The 21307-nt window shown below is 32.1% G+C and overlaps 1 protein-coding gene and 1 pseudogene across 1 annotated transcript; both read right to left on the bottom strand.

Annotated features, from left to right (window-relative positions):
- Positions 1–2616: 2616 nt before the first annotated feature.
- Positions 2617–9197, bottom strand: LOC129308816 (uncharacterized). The gene is given in 8 exon segments (XM_054950208.1): positions 2617–3235; positions 3276–3695; positions 3841–4166; positions 5711–5884; positions 6030–6098; positions 6147–6217; positions 8117–8323; positions 8326–9197. Coding segments are annotated over 8 exon segments (2211 nt in total). The 5' UTR covers positions 8995–9197; the 3' UTR covers positions 2617–2960.
- A 3674-nt stretch (positions 9198–12871) lies between these two features.
- LOC129308815 (uncharacterized) lies at positions 12872–14485 on the bottom strand (annotated as a pseudogene).
- Positions 14486–21307: the final 6822 nt, after the last annotated feature.

The following is a 21307-nucleotide window of genomic DNA, read 5'->3' as shown; positions in this document are numbered from 1 at the left end:
TTCTCATTATAAGGCCCTCTACATATGGTTTAAAATTCTTTTCATGAATTCCATTTTCTTTTTTTTTTTATATACATTGAATTCCATTTTCTTGAATATTCTCTAGCTAACTAAATAGTCCTCACCCGTTTATTATTTTTATCTAATAAACTTCATGAAAGATACTTCTATAAATTTAAAAGCATTAACTAGTTTTTGTCGGAGTTCTTATTTTATATAAAGATGTTAACGTATATATGTACAGTTAACCCAAAAAAATAAATCCGAGAATCAGTTTGGAATAGTGGTGGAGTTATTCTCGTTAGACATTCCTTTTTTTCCCCTTAAAAAAAAAAAGGAATGATTTGGAATCCATAGAAGAGACGAAATGAGAGGTGAAGGTGACTGTAAGCAACATCCACAGGAAGATACAAAAGCAGATAATCAGCGTGTTTAATTGAAATAAAGACGAAAATAACTTAAATTATATATGTCAATTGTATTAAATTTAATTGAATAGTTTAATTTAGAGTAATACTGGACATGGGATATTCTGGGTATCAATAGGATGTAGAATATTGTAGATAGAGAAGTATGATTTTAATATAATTGAATGGAGACAAGATTTTTTTGTATTTTTGCATTGAATCTTTTGTGACCACTCCCGTTTGCACGGAATAAATTCTATTCCTCATTGTTTCCAAGGTTAGCTGATAATTAGTACAAAGGCTTTGTATCACACACCAAACTAGACCATCAATATGGAGTGTGGACAAAACAATACTAAATATATATATTATTATTATTGATATATTGACATTATGAAGTTGAGGAGGGGAGAATAGAAAGAGTAGATTATGGGCTCATTTGATTCTGTCTTCTATATTTTTAAAAACAATTATGTAGAATAGCTTTTTAAACAAATTTTGGGAAGCAAAAAATGAAAAAAAAGTTTAAACTATTATTTTTTAAAAAAATATCTAAATTTTTGTGAAATAAAGGGTGAAAGAATCATTTATTTTATCATCACCCATTGTCATGAATAAAAATACAATTTTTTAGTCTTTTTCCTAGTTTTTGGCAGAATTAAAAAATAACAATAAAAGATGTTTTGGTTTTTCAACTTTTTTTAAAATAAAGATGTGCATTCACAGTACCAAGAGGTATAATATTAGATAGTTCCAAGAGATGGTTTTTCAATTTTTCACAGTAACTTTTATTATTTCTTTTTTTGTTTCTCAGAACAAATAAGAGAAAATACATTTTCAAATAGGTTTTTTTAAAAAAAAAAAAACCCATTCTAAAACAGGTAATTAAATAGGCCTAAATATAATGAATGGGCTATCCTATAATATATTGTCACATTTTGAATTAGATTGAAATAGGAGAACATAATAACTTTCGGAACAGAAGCATGCTTTTAGTCCTTTGTTTAGATATAAGATTCACCCAGTCGGACCAAAAACAGGCCCTTGGTCCTGTCCAGTATACGCTCAACTCAGCAACTGAACTTGCTAAAAGTCGAAGACGAAGACAAATCGGTAAAAAGACCGGACAAATTGCAAAAAACCGGGCTAATTAGGGTTTTGAGCTCCAAAATTCCATTTAAGCTCAGCCCAACTAGGAAAAGAATAACTTTAAGGTCATGTTTAGTATGAAAGAATGAGACAGTGGTATTGGAATTGGACAGACTAATCCCAAGCTTTTGTGTTTGGCATGTGGGAATGAAAATTTTAATTTCAATCTCAATCCCATCTAGGTGGGATTATCCAGTACCACCATCCCCCCTGTATTGCAAAATCAAGCCAGGGATTGATTTTTGTAAAGACCAAAATGCCCTCCTGTCCATTTCATCTTCTTTCCTTCACTGGTTTGAGATCTATCGTCGCCTTTAGTCCCAGATCCATCGCTCAAATCAGTCATCATCTTCTTCAGTTTTGCTTGGATTCTGTCGCACACGTTCGGTCACTTAACCTTCGCCTCCACCGTCTTTGATGGGTTCTCCTTCTTCTTCGATTTCGCACCCAAGGCCGCTGGGTCTCGCAAATGCTGCCTCCTTCTCCTCTTCGATCTCGCCGCCACCGCCTCTGGGTCTAGCAAACACCACCCCCACCCCGCCTTCTCCTTCTTCGATCTCACCACCACCAACCTCTGAATCTCACAGCGAAGGGGTGGGGGAGCAAGGGAGCTTCGTCGGAGAAGATGATGCTCTACTGCCATGGTCGCTCGTCAGAAGGTTCAGGAGGATCAGACAATCTTTTTTTAAATTTTAAAGGTTATTATTAGTCTTTTTGTAACTTATGTTTAATTGTAAAATAAAATAAATAATTTTTTTTTTAAGTATTACCTCATACCAAACATAATTTTAAAATCCCATTCTCATTCTCAATACCAATCTCAATCCCAATCTTAATTCCAGTACCAATCCCTCGAAATTGAAATCTATGTACCAAATAGGGCCTAAAAGTTGAGCCATAGTGGGTTCGCGGACTATATGAAATTCAGCGCCACCATTTAAATGATTCTGCAGATCCAAATCAGATGATGCTTTTCATGAGAAATTCAGAACTCACTCATCATTGTTGCACATGAGTGGAAATAAATCAGTAACAACAAAACTTAGTATCCCACAGGTAAGATCAGCTATATGATTCATGTGACTTTCATTGTTGACAAAATTCGTTGATGCAAGGGTCAACAGTCATGAATTCAAGGAAGGACAGTGAAACAAGATTGTTGACGAAAGTATTCTGCCACAACACCTATTGCTGAAGGCTAAAGCAAATATAAATCAAAACTGTGGTTGGCTTGTATTAATGATAAATCAACCAACTGAGTTCCAATTTTACAAAAAATGAAGCAAGCCAGTAAAATTAGTTGAATCCCACTTTAAACACGGCAAATGCTTCAATGGGGAGGAGAAACAAAACGAGACTGAATTACAAAAATGATTTAAAAAAAAAAAAAAAAAACCTTCAGGCTCATGACATGCCATCATTCTTCAAATGTTCTTCATAGAGCTTCAATATCTGATCATCACGCTTCTCAAAACAATTCACGTATCTTTCGAGGAATTGCTTTTCAGAAATACCAAATGGGAAGAATAAGCTCGAATCCTTGCTCATTAAACCTTTTGAGCGAAGATACCGTAGAACTGTACCCCTTGGTATAGTCCTCTTATTCAAGCTATATCCGAAGAGTCTTGGATCTTCAGCCAGGAGCAAAGAATCCCAACCCAACTGGTTAACCCAAAAAACTCATCACCGCATTAATTTTATCCTTCGAAGCTAACATACAATGTGGTTGCTTCCTGAATGCTCTCAACAATGCCTCCTCTGACCATCCCCACCTCCTATAGACATCAGCTTTGGCTTCCCAATGGGACTTGCTTACGCTCATTTTGGCTATCAATGCTACACCGAATTGTGTTTTCGAAGGACTAAATCCCATAGCCTTAATTTCATCTACTACCTTTACAAGGTCACTTGGCTTTCGGAGTACACGAGGCCTCCTATAGATTATGAGAGCAATATTTGTCCCCGACACTCCATTCTCAAGCAACAAGTTGATACTTAGAAGCACCCGAGTGCAATAAAGCATATTAGGATATTGTTTTATAGAATCGATTATCCCTTTATCGTTGTTGAAGAACCCTCCGAGAAATCCATATGATGGGATTATTGATTCTTCAAGCTTCTTAGTAAGAATCTCGGATTCTTATGCACCATGGAGACAATGTCAGTGGTAGAAGCACCTTTTGAGAGGATAAATTCAAACTTGGGCAAAATAGTTTTGTGGGGATGCACAAAAGAAGCCACGGAGACCTTTTAACAATATCGTTGATTTGAGATTCAGAGAAACCGTGGCTTCGAAAAAAGCTGACAGCTGCATCTGGCTTTTGTGCAGTCTCAAATCGAATTGTTTTGGAGGCCTTTAAAGCGGCTTCATAGGAAAACCCTAAATTGTTAATGAGGTACGATACGGTGAACGAGTGATTACCTGGAGAAGCAATTGCGCCGTAGCTGAGAGAGAGAGTCGGTGAAGGGTAGCTTTGTAAGAGTCGAGAGTATTGTGAGTTCAGATATGTATTGAGAATACCCTTCAGCCATAGAAGGGTTTTGAGGCGCTGGGAATTAATCATGAGCTTCGGATTTGAATAGTAAGTAAACAGAGGGATAGTGACCTCACTGCAATTTTTGAGGCATCGCTGTATCGTTTTGATCAAAGCCTCTCAGAAGGATCGATGTTATCATCAGTCTATCGCTCCTCCGCCATGGAAGCTCAGGTCGAATTGCAATTATCAGAACACACTAAGCACTTCCCGTGAAATTGTGAGATGATTCGGGACTTTTTTTTTTTTTGGGAATTACTTCATATTTTTAGTGTCTGTTTCGAACTGTCGAACATAACAACCTGTATCAGTAAGATATATGTGCACAACAAAAAATATCATCAAATATTAATGTTAATTGATATTTTCTAACATTAAGAAATTATTCAAATAAATTACTCATTTTTTATTAATTTTTCAGTGAATACTGTCATGACCTTCCAATTTTTAATTTCAAATAATTTTGTTTCTCCAATGAAATGTTTTTTAATTGACAAATAGATTAATGTATTGTTAAAAACTAAAATCATCAGTTATTTGCTTATTATTTTTTTGGCCAAAATTATTTGTTCATTATATTTTAATTTCATGTTAATATAAAATCATGCATATTTTCTTACATATTGCATAAAATCTAAAACAAACACTAATGTTTATCTTTGTTCAAAAAAAAAAACTAATGTTTATTACCTATAAACAATTTTACTTATAAATTTTATATCATACTATTACATTTATATAAATTTATTCATCTACCAATTTCCATCAATTGTTTTTCATATCGATGCTTTCTAAAGGGGGAAAACTATTAATACAATTTGCTAGCATTTCATAGATAATAATACAATGCTTGCATCAGCATTCTAGTATTAAAGTCTGCCTATTTTTCCATTCAAATGTCTTTAATCGTACATTTGGCAAATCCAACATTTTTGGCAAACACATGCTTTAACAATCTTGCGAACAAGGTTTTGAAGATTTTTAGGATGCATAATAGGAAATAGCACAGTTTCATCCGTTACACGTGTATCCAAAGTGAAGAGCAAGGCAATACTTTTTAATCAAGTAATCTATAAATCAACCTGGATTGCATGTCACTTATGTCAGTAACGGACGAGACCATCCCATCCTACACCCTAATATTAATATTCTGTGCAAATACTACACACATGGTCTCTGTTTAGTGGTGACTACATTAGATTGTTGCCCACTTGATTACCTTTACTTTGACTCTGATCCTAAAATAAAAATCGAAGAAAAAAAATATCATGTCAAGCGGATACAAAATCACATAACAGTTTTTATTCAGATAACCATATATAAGGAAAACATGTTGCAGAAGAACATGAATGGCCTGCCATTGTATAGGTGTTGATTCTCTGAATCCAAGTACTGCACGTTTGCTTAATAAGTACGGTTCACTTTACACCTGTAAACGAACTGCTCATAAACCAAGGCATAGTAATTTAAGATGTGTAAGTGTGATTAGAAAAAGAGATAACATGCACAATACAGCTCAATTCCAACAACAATAACCCTCCTCAACAGTTTTAAAATAAGATTTTTCAGAAGCATGTCATACATTTGGATAGCATGGGATGCCTCGGACTCCTAACAAACCTGAAGGCTCCATCTTCCTTACAGATTGGTTCTTTCGCGAGATTCCGCAGTTGTAAAAGGACCCAGAGTGAGCAGTTTGCTCGATCACAGACAACAACCCATGTTGAGAAATAAATATCTGAATTCGTACATTTATAGTAAGCAACTGCATGCTCTTCAACAATATCTGTAAGCCTACATTTATGAATCAAGATTCACGAGCTTCTATAACTCCACTTGACAGCTCAGCTTGATCAGGTGAATGATAAGCTAGAGCTAAGCTATAATGGTTTAAGTCATACTACCTCCGGATCAATTCATAAGAATCACTGATAGTTACCTGTCATTTGTTTCGTATAAATAGGCTCGGATAAAGCATTTGAAATTCTGCACAGCAATTAAAATGACCCTACAAATCACAATTGAATGTTTCTTTAACGAGGATTTCATAACTTACCAATCAGGATAGCATAAGGATGATTTCCATTTTTCCCGCTCAGTTCTGTCCTTGAGATGATCTTTTCCTTCCTTCCAGTGAAAAGGAAAATGATAGTGGAAACATGTTCAAACAGTACATGGTCACCAACGGATCATGGAATCTCAGGGTCATTTGTGGACATGTGGAGATAAAAAGTCAGAATTTTGATCAAACAGAATATTGCGTCCTCATCCTAGCAATAGGTCCTAAATATTGATCTTTACAAGTGAAGTTGACCATATTCAAACTTCTTGCTATATGAATGAACACTTTATGGTTCCAAGAGATAAAACACTTTAGAAGAACATGAATAGCCTGCTGTTAGATAGGATCTGGTTTCCTGAATCCCAAGTTCTACAAGATTGCCTAAACACCTAACAAAGAAACTAAATCAAAGTGATTTTATCAAAGCATAAAAGCAGTTAGAAATATAGCACACAGAACACAGGTTGGTTTCCACGACAGTAACATAAATCTAGAAATGGAAGGCCCCATGCCATACTATGGATTTATTATTTGAAGAGTTGGTTGATAGTAGAGCAAAACGACATTGTGCCATTTATGTTGTTGTCTCACATTGGATGGCATGGAATACCTGAGTCTTCCTATAAACTCAGAGACTTCAGGTTCTTCATAGATCAGTTTTTTGTGAGATAATCTATACACAGTGACAACTTTAACAAGGCCCTGATTGTGCAGCTCGTTCGATTACAGAAAACAACCGTTGAGAAGCAAACACCTGAACAAAAACATGCCCTTCAACAGTATATGCCTGTCTAGATTTCTGCAACTAGGCTTAGGAACTTCCAGAACTCCATTTTAAAGCTCAACTCAATCAGGCAAAGAATAAATCACAACAACGCAAAAATGGTTTGAGGACTATTTGAAATTCTGCCCCACAATTAAAATCACACTGCAAACAAAAATCAGATCATCCTTTTATCAGGAATTCAAACCTTACCAATATGAATAGCATAGGAATGGAGCCTATTTGTTCCTGCTCAATTCTGCACTCGATATGACTTTTTCTTTCATGCAGCGAAAAGAAATCAACAGAAATTTTTGATAAACAGTACATGGTCATGAACAGATCATGAGAAGTCAAGGTCATTCATGGAGTGGTGGAGATAATAGATTAGAATTTTTGATAAAACAGAATATTGCATCCTCATCTTAGCAACATCGTTTAAACTTTAGATCATTACAAGTTGACAACGTTGACAGTACTTGCTATATGAACACCTTATGGTTCCAACTTCCAAGTGATAATCCAATTTAACTGAAGAATTGCCAAAGACATGAAGCACTATTATTCAACCTCCTGCGAAAGCATAGAAGGTATTGCTTCTGCAGGAGCCAGAATTTAGGGCTGCAAAGTTCACTACTCATGAAGTCAAGAAAGGAGAGTGCAACAAAATTGCTTACAAAAATATTCTGCAGCCAAAACACCTATTGATAAAGCATAAGATATTACAAATACCAACATGCATGAAACTGTGGATAGCTAGTATTAATCAATGAAAAACCCCAAAAAGAGGTTTGATTTAGAAAATGAAACGAATCAGTAAAATTAGTAGAATCCCAATTTAAATATGGCGAATACTTCAATGGGAACAAGAAAAGGGAACGGGGCTGAATCACAAATAAATAAAACAAAAAATCAAAAGTAAAACTTTGAAATTTCATCCACATAACACCCCATCATGTATCATAATTCAATTTTCTTTCTTCATATAGCTTCAATAGATGATGATTATGCTCCTCATAACGTTTCACAAATCTTTCCAGGAACTTCTTTTCAGAAATCTCAAACGGCACAAGTAAGCTAGCATTCTTTGTTATCAACGCTTTTGACTGAAGATAATCTAAAACTGCAGCCCTAGGGATAATCCTTTTCTTCAAGCTAAATCCAAATAAGTTTGGTCCTTTGACAAGGATCAAAGGATTCAAACCCAAATGTTACTCCAAAAACTCATAACTGCATCAATTTTATCCTTGGATGCTAACATACAGTGCGGTTGCTTCCTAAATGCTTCTGACCAAGCTTCTTCAGACCATCCCCATCTCTTGTAGACATCAACTTTGGCTTCCCAGCTGGACTTGCTCATACACATTTTGGCTAACAATGCGACACCAAATGTTGCACTCAAAGGATCAAACCCAAACACTTAATTTCCTCTACCACCTTTATAAGATCATCTGCACAGAACAGTGAACGAGGCCTCCTTCTCATTATGAGAGCAACGCTCGTTCCTGAAACTCCATTCTTAAGCAGCAAGTTGATAGATTGTATCGCTCGAGTGTCATAAAGAATATCTGGATAGCCTTTTATAAAATCAACGGCGCCTTCATCAGTTTGAAAAAATCGTATCAGCAATTCATATGACGGGATTATGTGATTCGCCAAGCTTCTCTCCAGGAATCTCGTACTCTTGTGCATCATGATGGCAATGTCGGAGTTAGAAGCACCTTTTGAGAGGAAAAATTCAAACTTAGGCAAAATCCTTTTTTGGGGATCGCACAGAAGAAGCGCCGGATCCTTTCTAATGAGATCGTTTATGAGAGATTCAGAGAACCCAAGGCTTCTGAAGAAGCTGACTACAGAATCCGGCTTCTCTGAGGTCTGGAATCGAACTTTCTTGGAAACATTTAAGGCAGCTTCTTGGGAAAACCCTAAACTTTTAATGAGGTATGATACCGTAAACGAGTGATTACCTGTGCTAAATTTGAGAGAGAATGCTGGTGATGGGTAGCATTGCAGGGTTGGTGATTTTTCGAAAATACCCTTCCTCCATAGCAGGGCTTGGAGGCGTTGGAAATTAAACATGAGCTTTAGATTTGAACTGCAGAAGGAGGGATCTTACAGTGACTTTTTAAGAGCTTGAATTGCTCTTTAAATGAAAGCAATTGTAGTCGCTCACCCGCTTTGTCAGAGTCTCTCCCAAGGAATCTGAAGAGAACGGATTCGTCTATTTCGCGCCGGCAAGCTGCGATGAAAAGCTCGAGTTGGATCTCAAGTATCGAATTCGAATTGCGCTTCTTTCCATTTTTGCCACCAATTATAATTTCGTCTGTGAATATTTTTAAATAATTTTTTATCAAACATAAAATATTTTCTTTTTCCTTAAAAATACAAACTTCATAAAATTTACAAAACTAAGATGCATTAATCATGTAAGATTATTTTTAATATTTTTGCTCAATTTGTGTTTTTTATAGAACATAAAATTTTCTTTCTTTCTAAAAAAAAATGCAAACTTCATGGACTTAAAATATTTTACCCACCCTTAATATTTTTTTTCAATTAAGCTAGTTATGAATAAATTAATTGATGATAGATAACTACTTTTATTTAATAATAAAATTTACTTAGCCATGACATTGGCTCCTTTAATGATAACAATGAAAAACATTCCGCTCACCTTCAAGAAGATTCATTCTTAATCCTCCATGTCTAATTTACTTCATGTAACCACAATAACGCCATTAATAATTAAAAAAAAATACTGGCGATCAACCAAAACTAATTGAGTTTTCCAAAGAGAATATCAGAGTCCCATTAAAAATGAAATTTATACCTTATACCAATACTTCCAAACAAGAAAGCCATAAGTTGTAAATGAGTGATCCATGTTAAAGAGAACTTGAAGTGGACTTCCAACAAACACAAAACACGAGAATGGCCAAAGGCTTCCATTAGCCATAAGAATTTGACATCAATAAGACAACATTGTTATTTTTTATTACACACAGGTGTTCTTTCATTGAAAATTAATCCTGTCCAAACATGATTAGGCATTGAATATGAGAACCTTTTCCAACAGAAAACATGATACTCTCTTTAGTTATCAAGCAAGCCATCATTAGAATTACGTTGCCAAGTTGAAGACTTAGAGGAAACATTGTAAGGAAGTTTTGTAGTGAAGGATTTGGCAAGCTATATTATATCCTAAGCATAGAAGAAAAAAGCTTGAAATATGGAAAAATGTTTCTATATAAGACTTAAATGTCTGATTGCACTAATGATTAGCGGTTCAAAGCTATCAATTAGCAACAAAATGTAATGGTTGATACTCAACTTCATAGATCTAAGGTGGGAGCTTTAGTGTGTGAGACCATCTAGGCCTAACATCTCTTATTCATAGATAAATTCAAATTATGTAGTAATCATGGAAGAATATTGGAAGGCAACGATGTGGATAATAATAACAAGGTACCTCAAAGGAACCTCATCCCATCAATTGATCATGACCAAGTCTAAAGAAAAATGACCTTACTTACTAGCGATTTTGTCATGTAGACTGAGGCAATACTTCGTATCAAGGACTTGACTGTCATAAATTTTGCATTTGTAGAATTTATTGTCCTTCTCCCTTATCCTAACTCTTTGGGAATTCATATGCTTCATTCTCGTCTAACTAGAGCTAGCACATGCAATAGCCACGAGGCTTTGAAAGCTAAGAGTTTGTTCGTAAAATCATCCAAACCCTTTATGGTTAGAAGTTAGTCCCAGAAGCATGAAATGAAAAACTAGTAGCTACCTCACATAAGTATGGTTTTCTACATAATAAATGGTGATCCATCCTCATTCATCTAATCTACACCCCACTACTTAACCCCTAGATTTTTTTTAACCTAAGGTAGCCAGCAGCTGTGAGATTAATCTTTTAAGTAATCAAAGCACTATTTAAGGGTTTGTCTTTTAAAAAATGTTTTTCCATACACACCAACAAGAATCAAATCTTGGAATGATATTTAAGAGGTCTAAACCTCTACCATCTTTACTATACCCACCTGGTCTTGTCCTCAAATGGTATTAGTACATGTAAATGATATTTAGACCATGGAAATTCAACCTTTTACATTCATGTGTACACAAATTTTGTGGGGAAGCATTTGGGTAAGCTGCATTATTTTCTAAGCAGAGAAGAATAGTTTGAAATATGGAAAAATGCTTCCATCTCAAGCAAAGTATATTTTTGATCTATAAGCCATGGTAAAAATAGAGAACTCAAAGGAACTAATCGGTCACATCAATGACTAGTGATTTAAAGTTATCAAAGTAGCAAGATAAAGTAATGATTGATTCTTAACTTTATAAATATATAGTGTCGCTATCCAAGCTTGGGATCTCTAATAACACTAATAAAGTTAGATTATGCAATAATGGAAGGTTGTGAAGAGGATGATAACAGCAAGGTACCTCTAAAAGGAACCTTATCCCATAAATTAATCATGACCAAGTCTAATGATTAATGACCTTACTTACATGGGATTTTGTATGGAGACTGGGGCAACAATCCTAATGATTTAAAGATCAACTTTTGCCTCTTGTGTATATTATAATATACTCCCTCTATCCTAAATTACAAGATAATGTTGGAAGAATTTTGCTGCCATAAAATATAAGACAATTTGATAAAAATAAGGTTTCATTAATGATATTTTTTTAATATTACCTTTCAAATGGAGGAAGAATTAAAATGATTATAGATTTAAAGTCATATCAAATAAAGGATATTTTTGAAAGTTAATACTTTTGTTTTGAAAAAGTAAGTTTTAAAAGGTCATTGTTGAGCTCTATTGATATACACATTTTTTATCTTAAACTGTTTTATAATTTAGGAAGGAGGGAATAGCACCATCAGCAATTAAGAAGCAAAATATGGTCACTAGATTGAGTATAGTATAGAAGTTTTGCAAATGCTATGTTATCGTTTAGTTATAAACACTGATGTATGAATTGGAATGCCTAACATTGAAGAAAACACCAGTAATTTGCTTTGTCAGTACAAGTGCGGTAATGACACCATAAAATCCTATCTTCCAAAACAGAATAAATCATCTAATACAAAATATAATGTTATTAAAGTTTCAACAATATTAATAGTTTGTTTTGAAAAATTAAGTTTTAAAATTGTCATTGTTGAGCTCTATTAATACACGTAGTTTTATCTCAAATTATCTTATAATTTAAGATAGAGGAAGTAGTGTCATTGACAACCAAGAAGCAAGATATGGTTGCTTGATTGAATATAGTACAGAAGCTTTGCAGATGCTATGATATCATCTGGTTATAAACATGGATGTATGGAATGTCCAACGTTGAAGAAAACACCTGTAATTTACTATGGCAATCCAAGCACCGTAACATCACCACATAATCCTATCTTGCAAGACAAAATAAATCATTTGATACAAAATACAGTATTATTAAAGTTTTAGCCAGCTCAAAACAATTTTTCTCTTAAAGAACTTAAAATTCATGGATGCAAGACGACTCAATAATTCATCAAATTAGGCTCAAGCATAACACCTTTTTGTGATTTAATTAACTATTCATTAAGCATAAGATGTTAAAAATATTGACATGCATGAAAACTGCGTATGACTAATATTGATGATAAACCCACCATAAGATTTCCAATCTAGGAAATGAGGCAAGTCACAAAAATTAATTGATTCTAAAATTCCAATTTAAACATAATAAGCCAAGCAATTTAATGAGGCAATAAAAAGAGGCAGAATGGAGGTTAAAACCTTCATGAACATGACATTTTGCCATTCTTCATATGTTCTTCATACAGCTTTATTGGCTGCTCCTTGAAACATTTTACAGATCTTTTTAGGAACTACTTTTCAAGAATAATAAATAGCATGACTATGCAAGCATTCTTTTTCATGAACTCTTTTGAGTAAATAAATTATAGGACTGAAGCCCTAGGAATGATCCTTTGCTTCAAGCTAAATCCAAATATTTTTGGCCTCTTGACAAGAAGCAAAGATTTTCATCCTAAATGGTTAACTTAAAAACTCATCATTGCATTAATTTTATTCGTGGATGCTAACATATAGTATGGATCCAACCTAAATGCTCTCAATAATGCTTCGTCAGACCATCCCCACCTCTTATAGACTTCAACCTTGGCTTCCTATTTGACTTACTTAAATTCATTTTGGCTGTCAATGCTATAAAGAATGTTGTCCTAGAAGGATTAAATCCTAAACCCTTACCTTCCTTTATTGCTTTTCTAAGGTTGGTTGGTAAACGTAGTATAGAAGGCTTGCGGCCTAGAATTTTAGCGATGTGCGCCTGTGACACTCCATTCTTAAGTAGCATGTTGATACCTTTTATCACTTGAGTGTCATAAACCACATCTGAGTAGCATTTTATACAATAAATGGAAACTTTATCATTTTGAAGAAACAATTTTAAAAGTTCATATGATGGGATTATGTGATTTGCCAAGCTTCTCTCCAAGAATCTCATGCTCTTATGCACCATGAGTGCAATGTTGAGGTAGAAGCACCTTTTGAGAGGAAAAATTCAAACTTCGGCAAGATACTTTTGTGGTTAACGCACGTAAGAAGCCATAGATTCTTTCCAATGACATCTTTTATAATAGACTTGGCGAAATCGTGGCTTTTAAAGAAGCTTACAACTAAATCTAGCTTTTGCAAGCTTTTAAATTGAACTTTCTTGGAAGCATTTAGAGTGGCTTCTTAGGGAAACCCTAAATTGTTGATGAGGTATGATATAGTAAACAAGTAATCATGAAAAGAAGTAATTGTGTCTCACCTGAGAGAGAAGCCTGTGTAGTGTTGCAAAATATGAAAGCATGGTGGGATTGGTGATTTTCTAACAGTATTGTTCAGGCACAAAAGGGATTTCAAGGTGTTAGAAATTAAACATGAGCTTTTGATTAGGGCTACTAAAGGAGGGATCTTAATTCTTACAGTGACAACTAACGAGGCTAAATTACTGAAAGAGACGATGCTAGATTGAAGACTCCTAAAGCGCTTGATATTTGTCCCTTCCCACTTGCCAGCAAGGCAGCAACATTTAAAGTTCCCAAGAGATCCCCTACTCAATTGGACACTTTGAAGTTGGTTGATACTTGAGTTTTGTTCAAGTTTAAATTTTTGATATTGAATTGCTAAGAATTTCTCTATAAAACATTTTTTAAGAAAATTTATCGTCCTAAAATATAAAATACTTTAAAAATATTAAGATTTCATTAAATAAGTTTATTTTAATATTATCTTTTCTCTCTCTATTTAATTACTAATTAAGTGTAGATTTAAAGTTATTAAATAAAGGATTTTTTAAGAGACAAAATTGTTAAGTATATTTAACGAGATTTTATAATTTAAAATAAAAAATTATTAAATAATAATAATTGTGAATAGGCTGGATTTACTCACGATTAGTGTTCAATCATGTATCGGACAAGATTGCCTCAATCCGTTAAAGAATTATTTGCCGTCGCGCATCTGCCGCTGTCGCCGTCCATTTTATTGCCGGATCTGTTTTTCATGATTGCTGTCATCAGGTTTTCCCCAGCACGTTCACAAGAAAAACACGTGGAGTTAGTCGAACAAGTTTTTTGTGGTGAAATTGAGGACGTAGTGTTTTTTTTTTGGATAAAATGATAACGTCGTGTCAATAACAAACCATCAATGAAGGAATGGAATGGGCCTCTTTGGATGGAACCACGAGTCCACGATATATTAACTTGGATTAGGTGAGAATGGGCTCTGCTTCTCTCTCTCTCATCCAATCCACTTCTCCATGGAAAATAGTGCCTAAAAAACATTACCTCTAACAAAAGAATACATATAACAAAAAATCTTGAATTTTTACCTCTTTTTTTTTTTTTTTCTTATTTTTTACTAAGAATTAAAATTCATTCATTTATTTATTGCCTGTGTGGATTTTGTTGTCATTATACAGTGTTTACAAAAAAAAAAGGAATTGAAGAGCGACTTTGCTGAATAAATAAAATGAAAGGTAACTTATTATTAATATGAAAATAATTGTGTGTCTATACTTTAATCAATAAAAAAATTATTTATCAAAAAATATAAAAAACGTGTTTAAAAAAAACCATATGACCAAACAAGCCATTAGACTTGGAGATGATGCCGACATGTGGTGATATTAATTTGTTAATTTTTTGCTGAAGAATGTTTATAAATTTTGTGAATGTAGTATATAGTGCAGACAATTTAAATTTTAACTCGACGTGTCTTAAATAACACGAGAATGATAATATTCCTTGATCCATACAAATAAGTATTTTAAATATTAAAAAAAATTAAAATATTTAAGTGCTAAGGCATTACACGCAACAACATTAATTTCTACTGTCTAGCTTAGTGTGAAAAAAAAACTAGTGCTGATGCTAAAATGTGTGTAGCTGGGCTGATTAAAATGAACTCAATATTTTTTAGATAATGTCTAAAATTCGAATTATTTGTTCAGTTTTTTTTTTTTGTTCCAGTCATATTCAATATACATGCATATGAATATGTCAGTGTTAAGTTTGAATGCAATGTTATTTTTTAAGGAGGAAAGCGACACTATCATTGAGACAGCTTAATTCAAGTTAGAATTTTCAAAACTATCCATTGGAATAGAAAAAGAAAATTAAAATGTTGATTTTGCTAAGAAATGGATTAATACATTTTTATTAAAAAAATTATGTATGTATTTTTTTTCAAACAAATCACCTGCTATTTAAAATTATGCTAGAATTTAAATAATTTGAATCAAGATGAGTCAAATCTAAAGAGGCAAAGACTTGTTAGCTCTTGGAAAAAAGTTCTCTCTATTATGTGATAACCAAAATAACATACTATGCTGTGAAAGAAACCATATAACATCATAACTAATTGGGGCGATTTAAAATCTACACTAATGTCCAGCCTTTTATTATTTTTATTGTGTACATGTATTTTTTTTCAAACATATCAAGTATACTATTAATAATAGAGAATATTTTTTTCAAAGTACTAAAAACAATAAATAGATCTCTCTCAATTAAATTGATAGATATATTATAAGAATTTTTTTATTATAGATAATTTTGTTCAAACAATGGTTGAGTGCTAAATGTAATATTTTTTTCAATAAAAATTCGAACTTCGAACATCATTTATCACACTGTGAAGGATTTGTTCATTTTATTAAATATAATACCCGTTGATTCGATTCCTTCACGTTTGAGCCAATTGATCTTAGGGGTGTTTAGCCTAGACTCGTCCCGATTGATTCGGTATCGTCACGATCATATCGGGACGGGTCTTGTCCCGGCTTGAAAATAATCGGGACGGGACTTTACGGGACGGGACAGGAAAGGGGTTCGGGACAGGACGGGACACGGGATTATCATCGGGACGTCCCGTCCCGTCCCGTCCCGAATATTATATATATTATTTTTTATTTTAAATATATTAATTATATTAATATAATTTATACTTATATTAATTATATCAATTATAATTTTAATACTTGCAATTCTTATTTAAAACTAAAGTTTTTTATATTGATAATTTTAATGGCATGAAATAAACATGACGATATCTTTCTTTATAATATATTAATTATATTAATATAATTTATTCTTATATCTATCTATTTAATAACTTTTATTTATAACATATTTCTTACTTATTTTTAGAAGAGTAATTAGCTTAGTACATCTTCACTAAAATAGAAGAATAATGATTTGATGTTGTGTTTGACTTGCTTGTTGTTGCTAATCTTATAGCATAAAAATCACTTGTATTTGTTATTATAATATGTAGTTATGATTAATATAATTCAATAATTGATTTTAAATTATTGTTATTTATGTGCTTGTGTTGTTTTGATTTTAAACTTAATAAATTATATGATTTAAAATTTTAATGAACGTTATTATCCAAATCTTTTTTCGATGTTATTCCATTTATCGGAACGGTGGGACGTCCCGATCTTATCCCAGTCCCGTCCTGACTCTTAACGGGACGGGACGACTTTCGGGACGGAACAGGATACGGGACCAAAATTCAGTTCCGATCTTTTTTTCAAGACGGGACACGGGACAGGGGTGTCCCGGTCTCGTCCCGTACTGTCAACACCCGTAATTGACCTTACTTTTTTTTTTTTTAAGTCTTACAATGATTAATTAATATATTAAAATAACCACTGATAAAGTAAATGAACTTGTGTCCTACGTGACATTTTTATATTATTTATTTATTTATCATATATTCGTACGACAGTTTGTTTCCTCTCAGGCTCCCCTCAACAAATCCGCTGGTTAATTTGGTCATTTCGACAGACAATTTTACGAGACCGTTGTTTCATACGCGCTACATGAGAGCGTGGGCTAATCCATTTTCTCTGCAACGCTAGCGGAATTTTTATTTTCTAATTTCCATCGCCATTGCCACTTCACTTTTATCCGATGTGGTAATTATAAGATTCAAAATTACTTTTTCCCAGTTGCGGTCAAAGAATATCATAGTTATAACTGTAAATTCTTTTTTTTTTCCCATTATAGTATACTATCCCTTGTTATGATACTTTTAATTAAATTATATTTTCCATAAATTAATTAATTATTTTTAAAATTGTACACTATTTTTTATTTTTATTCTTATATAGTAAGGCATATCAATTAAGAAAATATTATTAATTATATTTTTAAATTAAGAGTATTTTTGAAAAAAACATAATTAATTGCATATTGAAGTACCCAAAACGCTTTTAATATCTTATTCCTATCTCAAAAAAAAAAAAGTATTAGAGCAGTAATAATATTAAATATCGCAGCTGATAACATATTCTAGTTTCAAACTTTTTCGTTGAATCTTTATATTTTATTCGTTGATCACGTCCAAGAATCCTAATTTTACAAAATTTATAATAAATAAAATGTCATTAAAAAATTAAATTATTTTCAGGCTGTGGAAATTAAATAATTTTTGTGACAATAGTGTTAACTTCGAATGCAGGTCTTATAATATGTAATCACGTTGAATAAAATTATAGAAAATATTTTTGAGAAACATGCAAAATAGTCATTGGTGATGACAACCCCATACAGCATGGTTTAGATTAATGAGATAAACAACTAAAAAAAATCAATTTTGTGATTAATGAATATAAAACCCAAGGACTGTGTCTTGGGGTATTTCATTCCATAAAAAAACCGTATGTTAATATAGCTTAAATTTTGGTCATTTGTCACCGTGATGACATAGATTAGGCTGGGGAATGGGCATACTATAATTTAGAAGTTAAAAAAAAAAAAAGTTATACATACATATCTTTTGCATTTATTATTTTAATTAGTGAGAGGTCTTAGGTTTAAATTCTTAAATTTTAGATTTCATAAATAAAATAAAAACAAAATCCCTTTCCACTGAGTGAATTTTTTTAAAAAAAATTGGCAGGGTGATGCCTTTTTCATATTTTGCAGCTGTTAGTTTTTAAATATCTATGTGTTATTTCAAAAAGAAAAATCAAATCAATACATTACAATGAATTGGAATCCATAGTTATTAAAGTTGTACTCGTGTACGTCTCTCTGGTCTTCTTTCTTTGAAACTTTATTGTATCATCGGCTAGATACATTTTTCTCTGGACAATTTTGTAATCTTTCATTATTCAAATTTCCTCACCTTCATTTCAAAATTTAATTCATTTACACATGAAAATGAAATAAAATAATTATATTATTATATGTTTCATTTTGTTTTTTTTTTGAAAGAATATTTTCCATGTAAAAAATGAAAAAATATTGAAATTATTTGTATTTGACAATTGAGCAATGGAAAGAAGGTTTCTTACCAAAAGGAGAGAAATGAAAGCTTTCGGTCCAAATAATTAGAAATAAATATAAACCAACAAAAATTAAAAACCCGTTGAAAACGAAGAAAAATATAATAAAATAAAGATGACACGTGCGCATACGATGGCTGAAAATAGAGTTATCGTGAATGGATACGTTGGCATACTATACTCGTACGCTCTTCATCTTCGATGCGCCTGAGGTTCTTGCATGTTTTGTTTTGACTTGCTTGGCCTTAATCGCGGAGATATACTCATATTTATTAATTATTCTCCTTTCTGGCTAAAAGCCTAAAACCAAAACACAAAAACTAAATTATGAGTTAAGACTACGACTGGTATAATTTATTTTAAAAAAAAACATGGTGAAGTTTTAAAATATTAAATTAATAATGATTATATTTTTGATAAAATTTTATAAAAATTAAATTATAGATCGATATTTATAATTTAATTTTTATAAAATTTTATTTGGAACAAGAACATGACTATCCTTAATTGATTTTTGTGAGACTTAGCTGCCGCTTTTCTAATTTATTTTTAATTATATAGAATATCACAAAAGCTCCACCCAATTATTAATATTGGCGTTTGTAATAAAAAACGAGATCCTTTGCTTTTTTTTTTATATTAAGATAAAAGTTAATAAAATCAAAAGTACTGGAAAAAGTTACAAAGCTAAAAAGCATGACTACAATACAACCAAACAGACATAATAAGAGAAATCCTCCTGTATGACTTGAAAATGACGATGTCAAAACTTATAAAGCAAATGATCAATTAATATATAAAATGATGGTGTTGAGTCCGATGCTTGGGAATGCTGTTGAAGATAAATATTGCTTACGAGTGCTATTGATTTATACAGCAGTATTAGATAGAGTATGTCGTGCACAAAAGAAATTAATTGACCAAAGAACAAACTTTAAACAGATGGAGAGAAACTAAGATGAATCCTGAGACTGTTTTTTTCACCAACTTGCCTCTGATGGATTGAGAATTGAAGCATATTCTAATAAACCAAAATTAATCTATGAATTATAAGCAGGTAGAAAAATAGAAAAATAGAATGAGATGAAATTAAATGTGAACTTGACGAAGGAAACAACTTTAATGCTGAGGAAGAAGGCCAACTGCAAATATGATTAAGAAAGTGACATTTGACTCTTGAAATCTCTTAGCAAGGGGTTTGAGTTAAGAGCTGAAGCTTTATGGATGATAGAGATTTTCAACGTGTTAAATTTAATATTTTAATTCATACAAATTAAATAAGATTAAATAAAGTAATATGCATACTTTAAGAATCCATCGAAATAAATAGGTAAACACATAACCCATTAAATCTTCATAACTTATAGAGAGTACAGAGATAATGAAAAAAGTAAAAGTATGGTATGCATTGGTTACCGACTAATCACGTTATATATGGATCACATTAGCAACAACCTGAATGATTAATTAATTAATTTTACATTATTTTTGACTCATTCAGTTAAGTGATAAGGAATAATTAACTACTATAAGATTGAAATAAAGAATAATATACTATTATAGGATTATAGGTTAAGCCTCTACCATTAGGCTTACTGTGTGTTATACCTATCACGGTTCATACAAGATTATAAAAATTAATATCTTCTGAACTTAATATCTAATTAATATAAATCCATATTATATAAATATCCCAACACGACAATCATAATTGATTGAATAAAATGATAACTACTACAAGATTGAGATAAAGAATAACAGATTATTATAGGATTATAGATTGAATCTTTACCATTAGGCTCACTTGTGTGTTATACCTATTATGGTTAACACAAAATCATAAAAATCAATATCTTCTGTGCTTAACATCTAATTAATATAAATCCATACTATATAAATATTCCAACACGACAATCATGATTGGTTGAATAAAATGATAATGTGCCGAGTCGAATCTCTACGTGATATTTGAAAGTTGCTTTGAAATGGAAACTAACCAAGAGACCAAACTAACATCATTGAAAGTTCAATTTTGGATATTCAAACCACCAAATCCTTTGCTATCTGTAACTATGAATAGCATAGCTTATTTTTTTTATGAAGTACATTACCAAACATTCATTATAAATTAAAATATAGACATTTTATCACCAATTGTCGAGTCACGTGATAAGGACTTGATTTTTTAAATAAAGTTGAAAAATTCAAATCTTATTAATGAAAAAAATTACGTTATGACGACCACCATTAGTTGGGTCTAAATAGTAGTGTTATCTCCATCTAGATTTGATAATGTTAAAATCCAACCTGATATTCTCCGATTTTAGATAATTATATTAAAAAAAATTTATATGTACCAACCAATTTATATTAAGAGCTTGTATTTTGGACCTGTTTATTTAAGATTAAAAAATAAGTAGTTTTTAGATAGTTTAGATATTATATAAAAAGAGATTTATATTATAGAGATTTTATAAAAAGTAAATATTACTTTATATTTGGCTACAATAATAAAAAATAAATGTTA

The sequence above is a fragment of the Prosopis cineraria genome, unplaced genomic scaffold (genome assembly GCF_029017545.1).
Source record: "Prosopis cineraria cultivar Desert tree isolate PC_DT_omini unplaced genomic scaffold, ASM2901754v1 PC4, whole genome shotgun sequence".
In the NCBI taxonomy this organism is placed as follows: domain Eukaryota; kingdom Viridiplantae; phylum Streptophyta; class Magnoliopsida; order Fabales; family Fabaceae; genus Prosopis; species Prosopis cineraria.
Note: the sequence above shows the minus strand (reverse complement) of the source record. Positions and strands in the feature narration are given on the sequence as shown.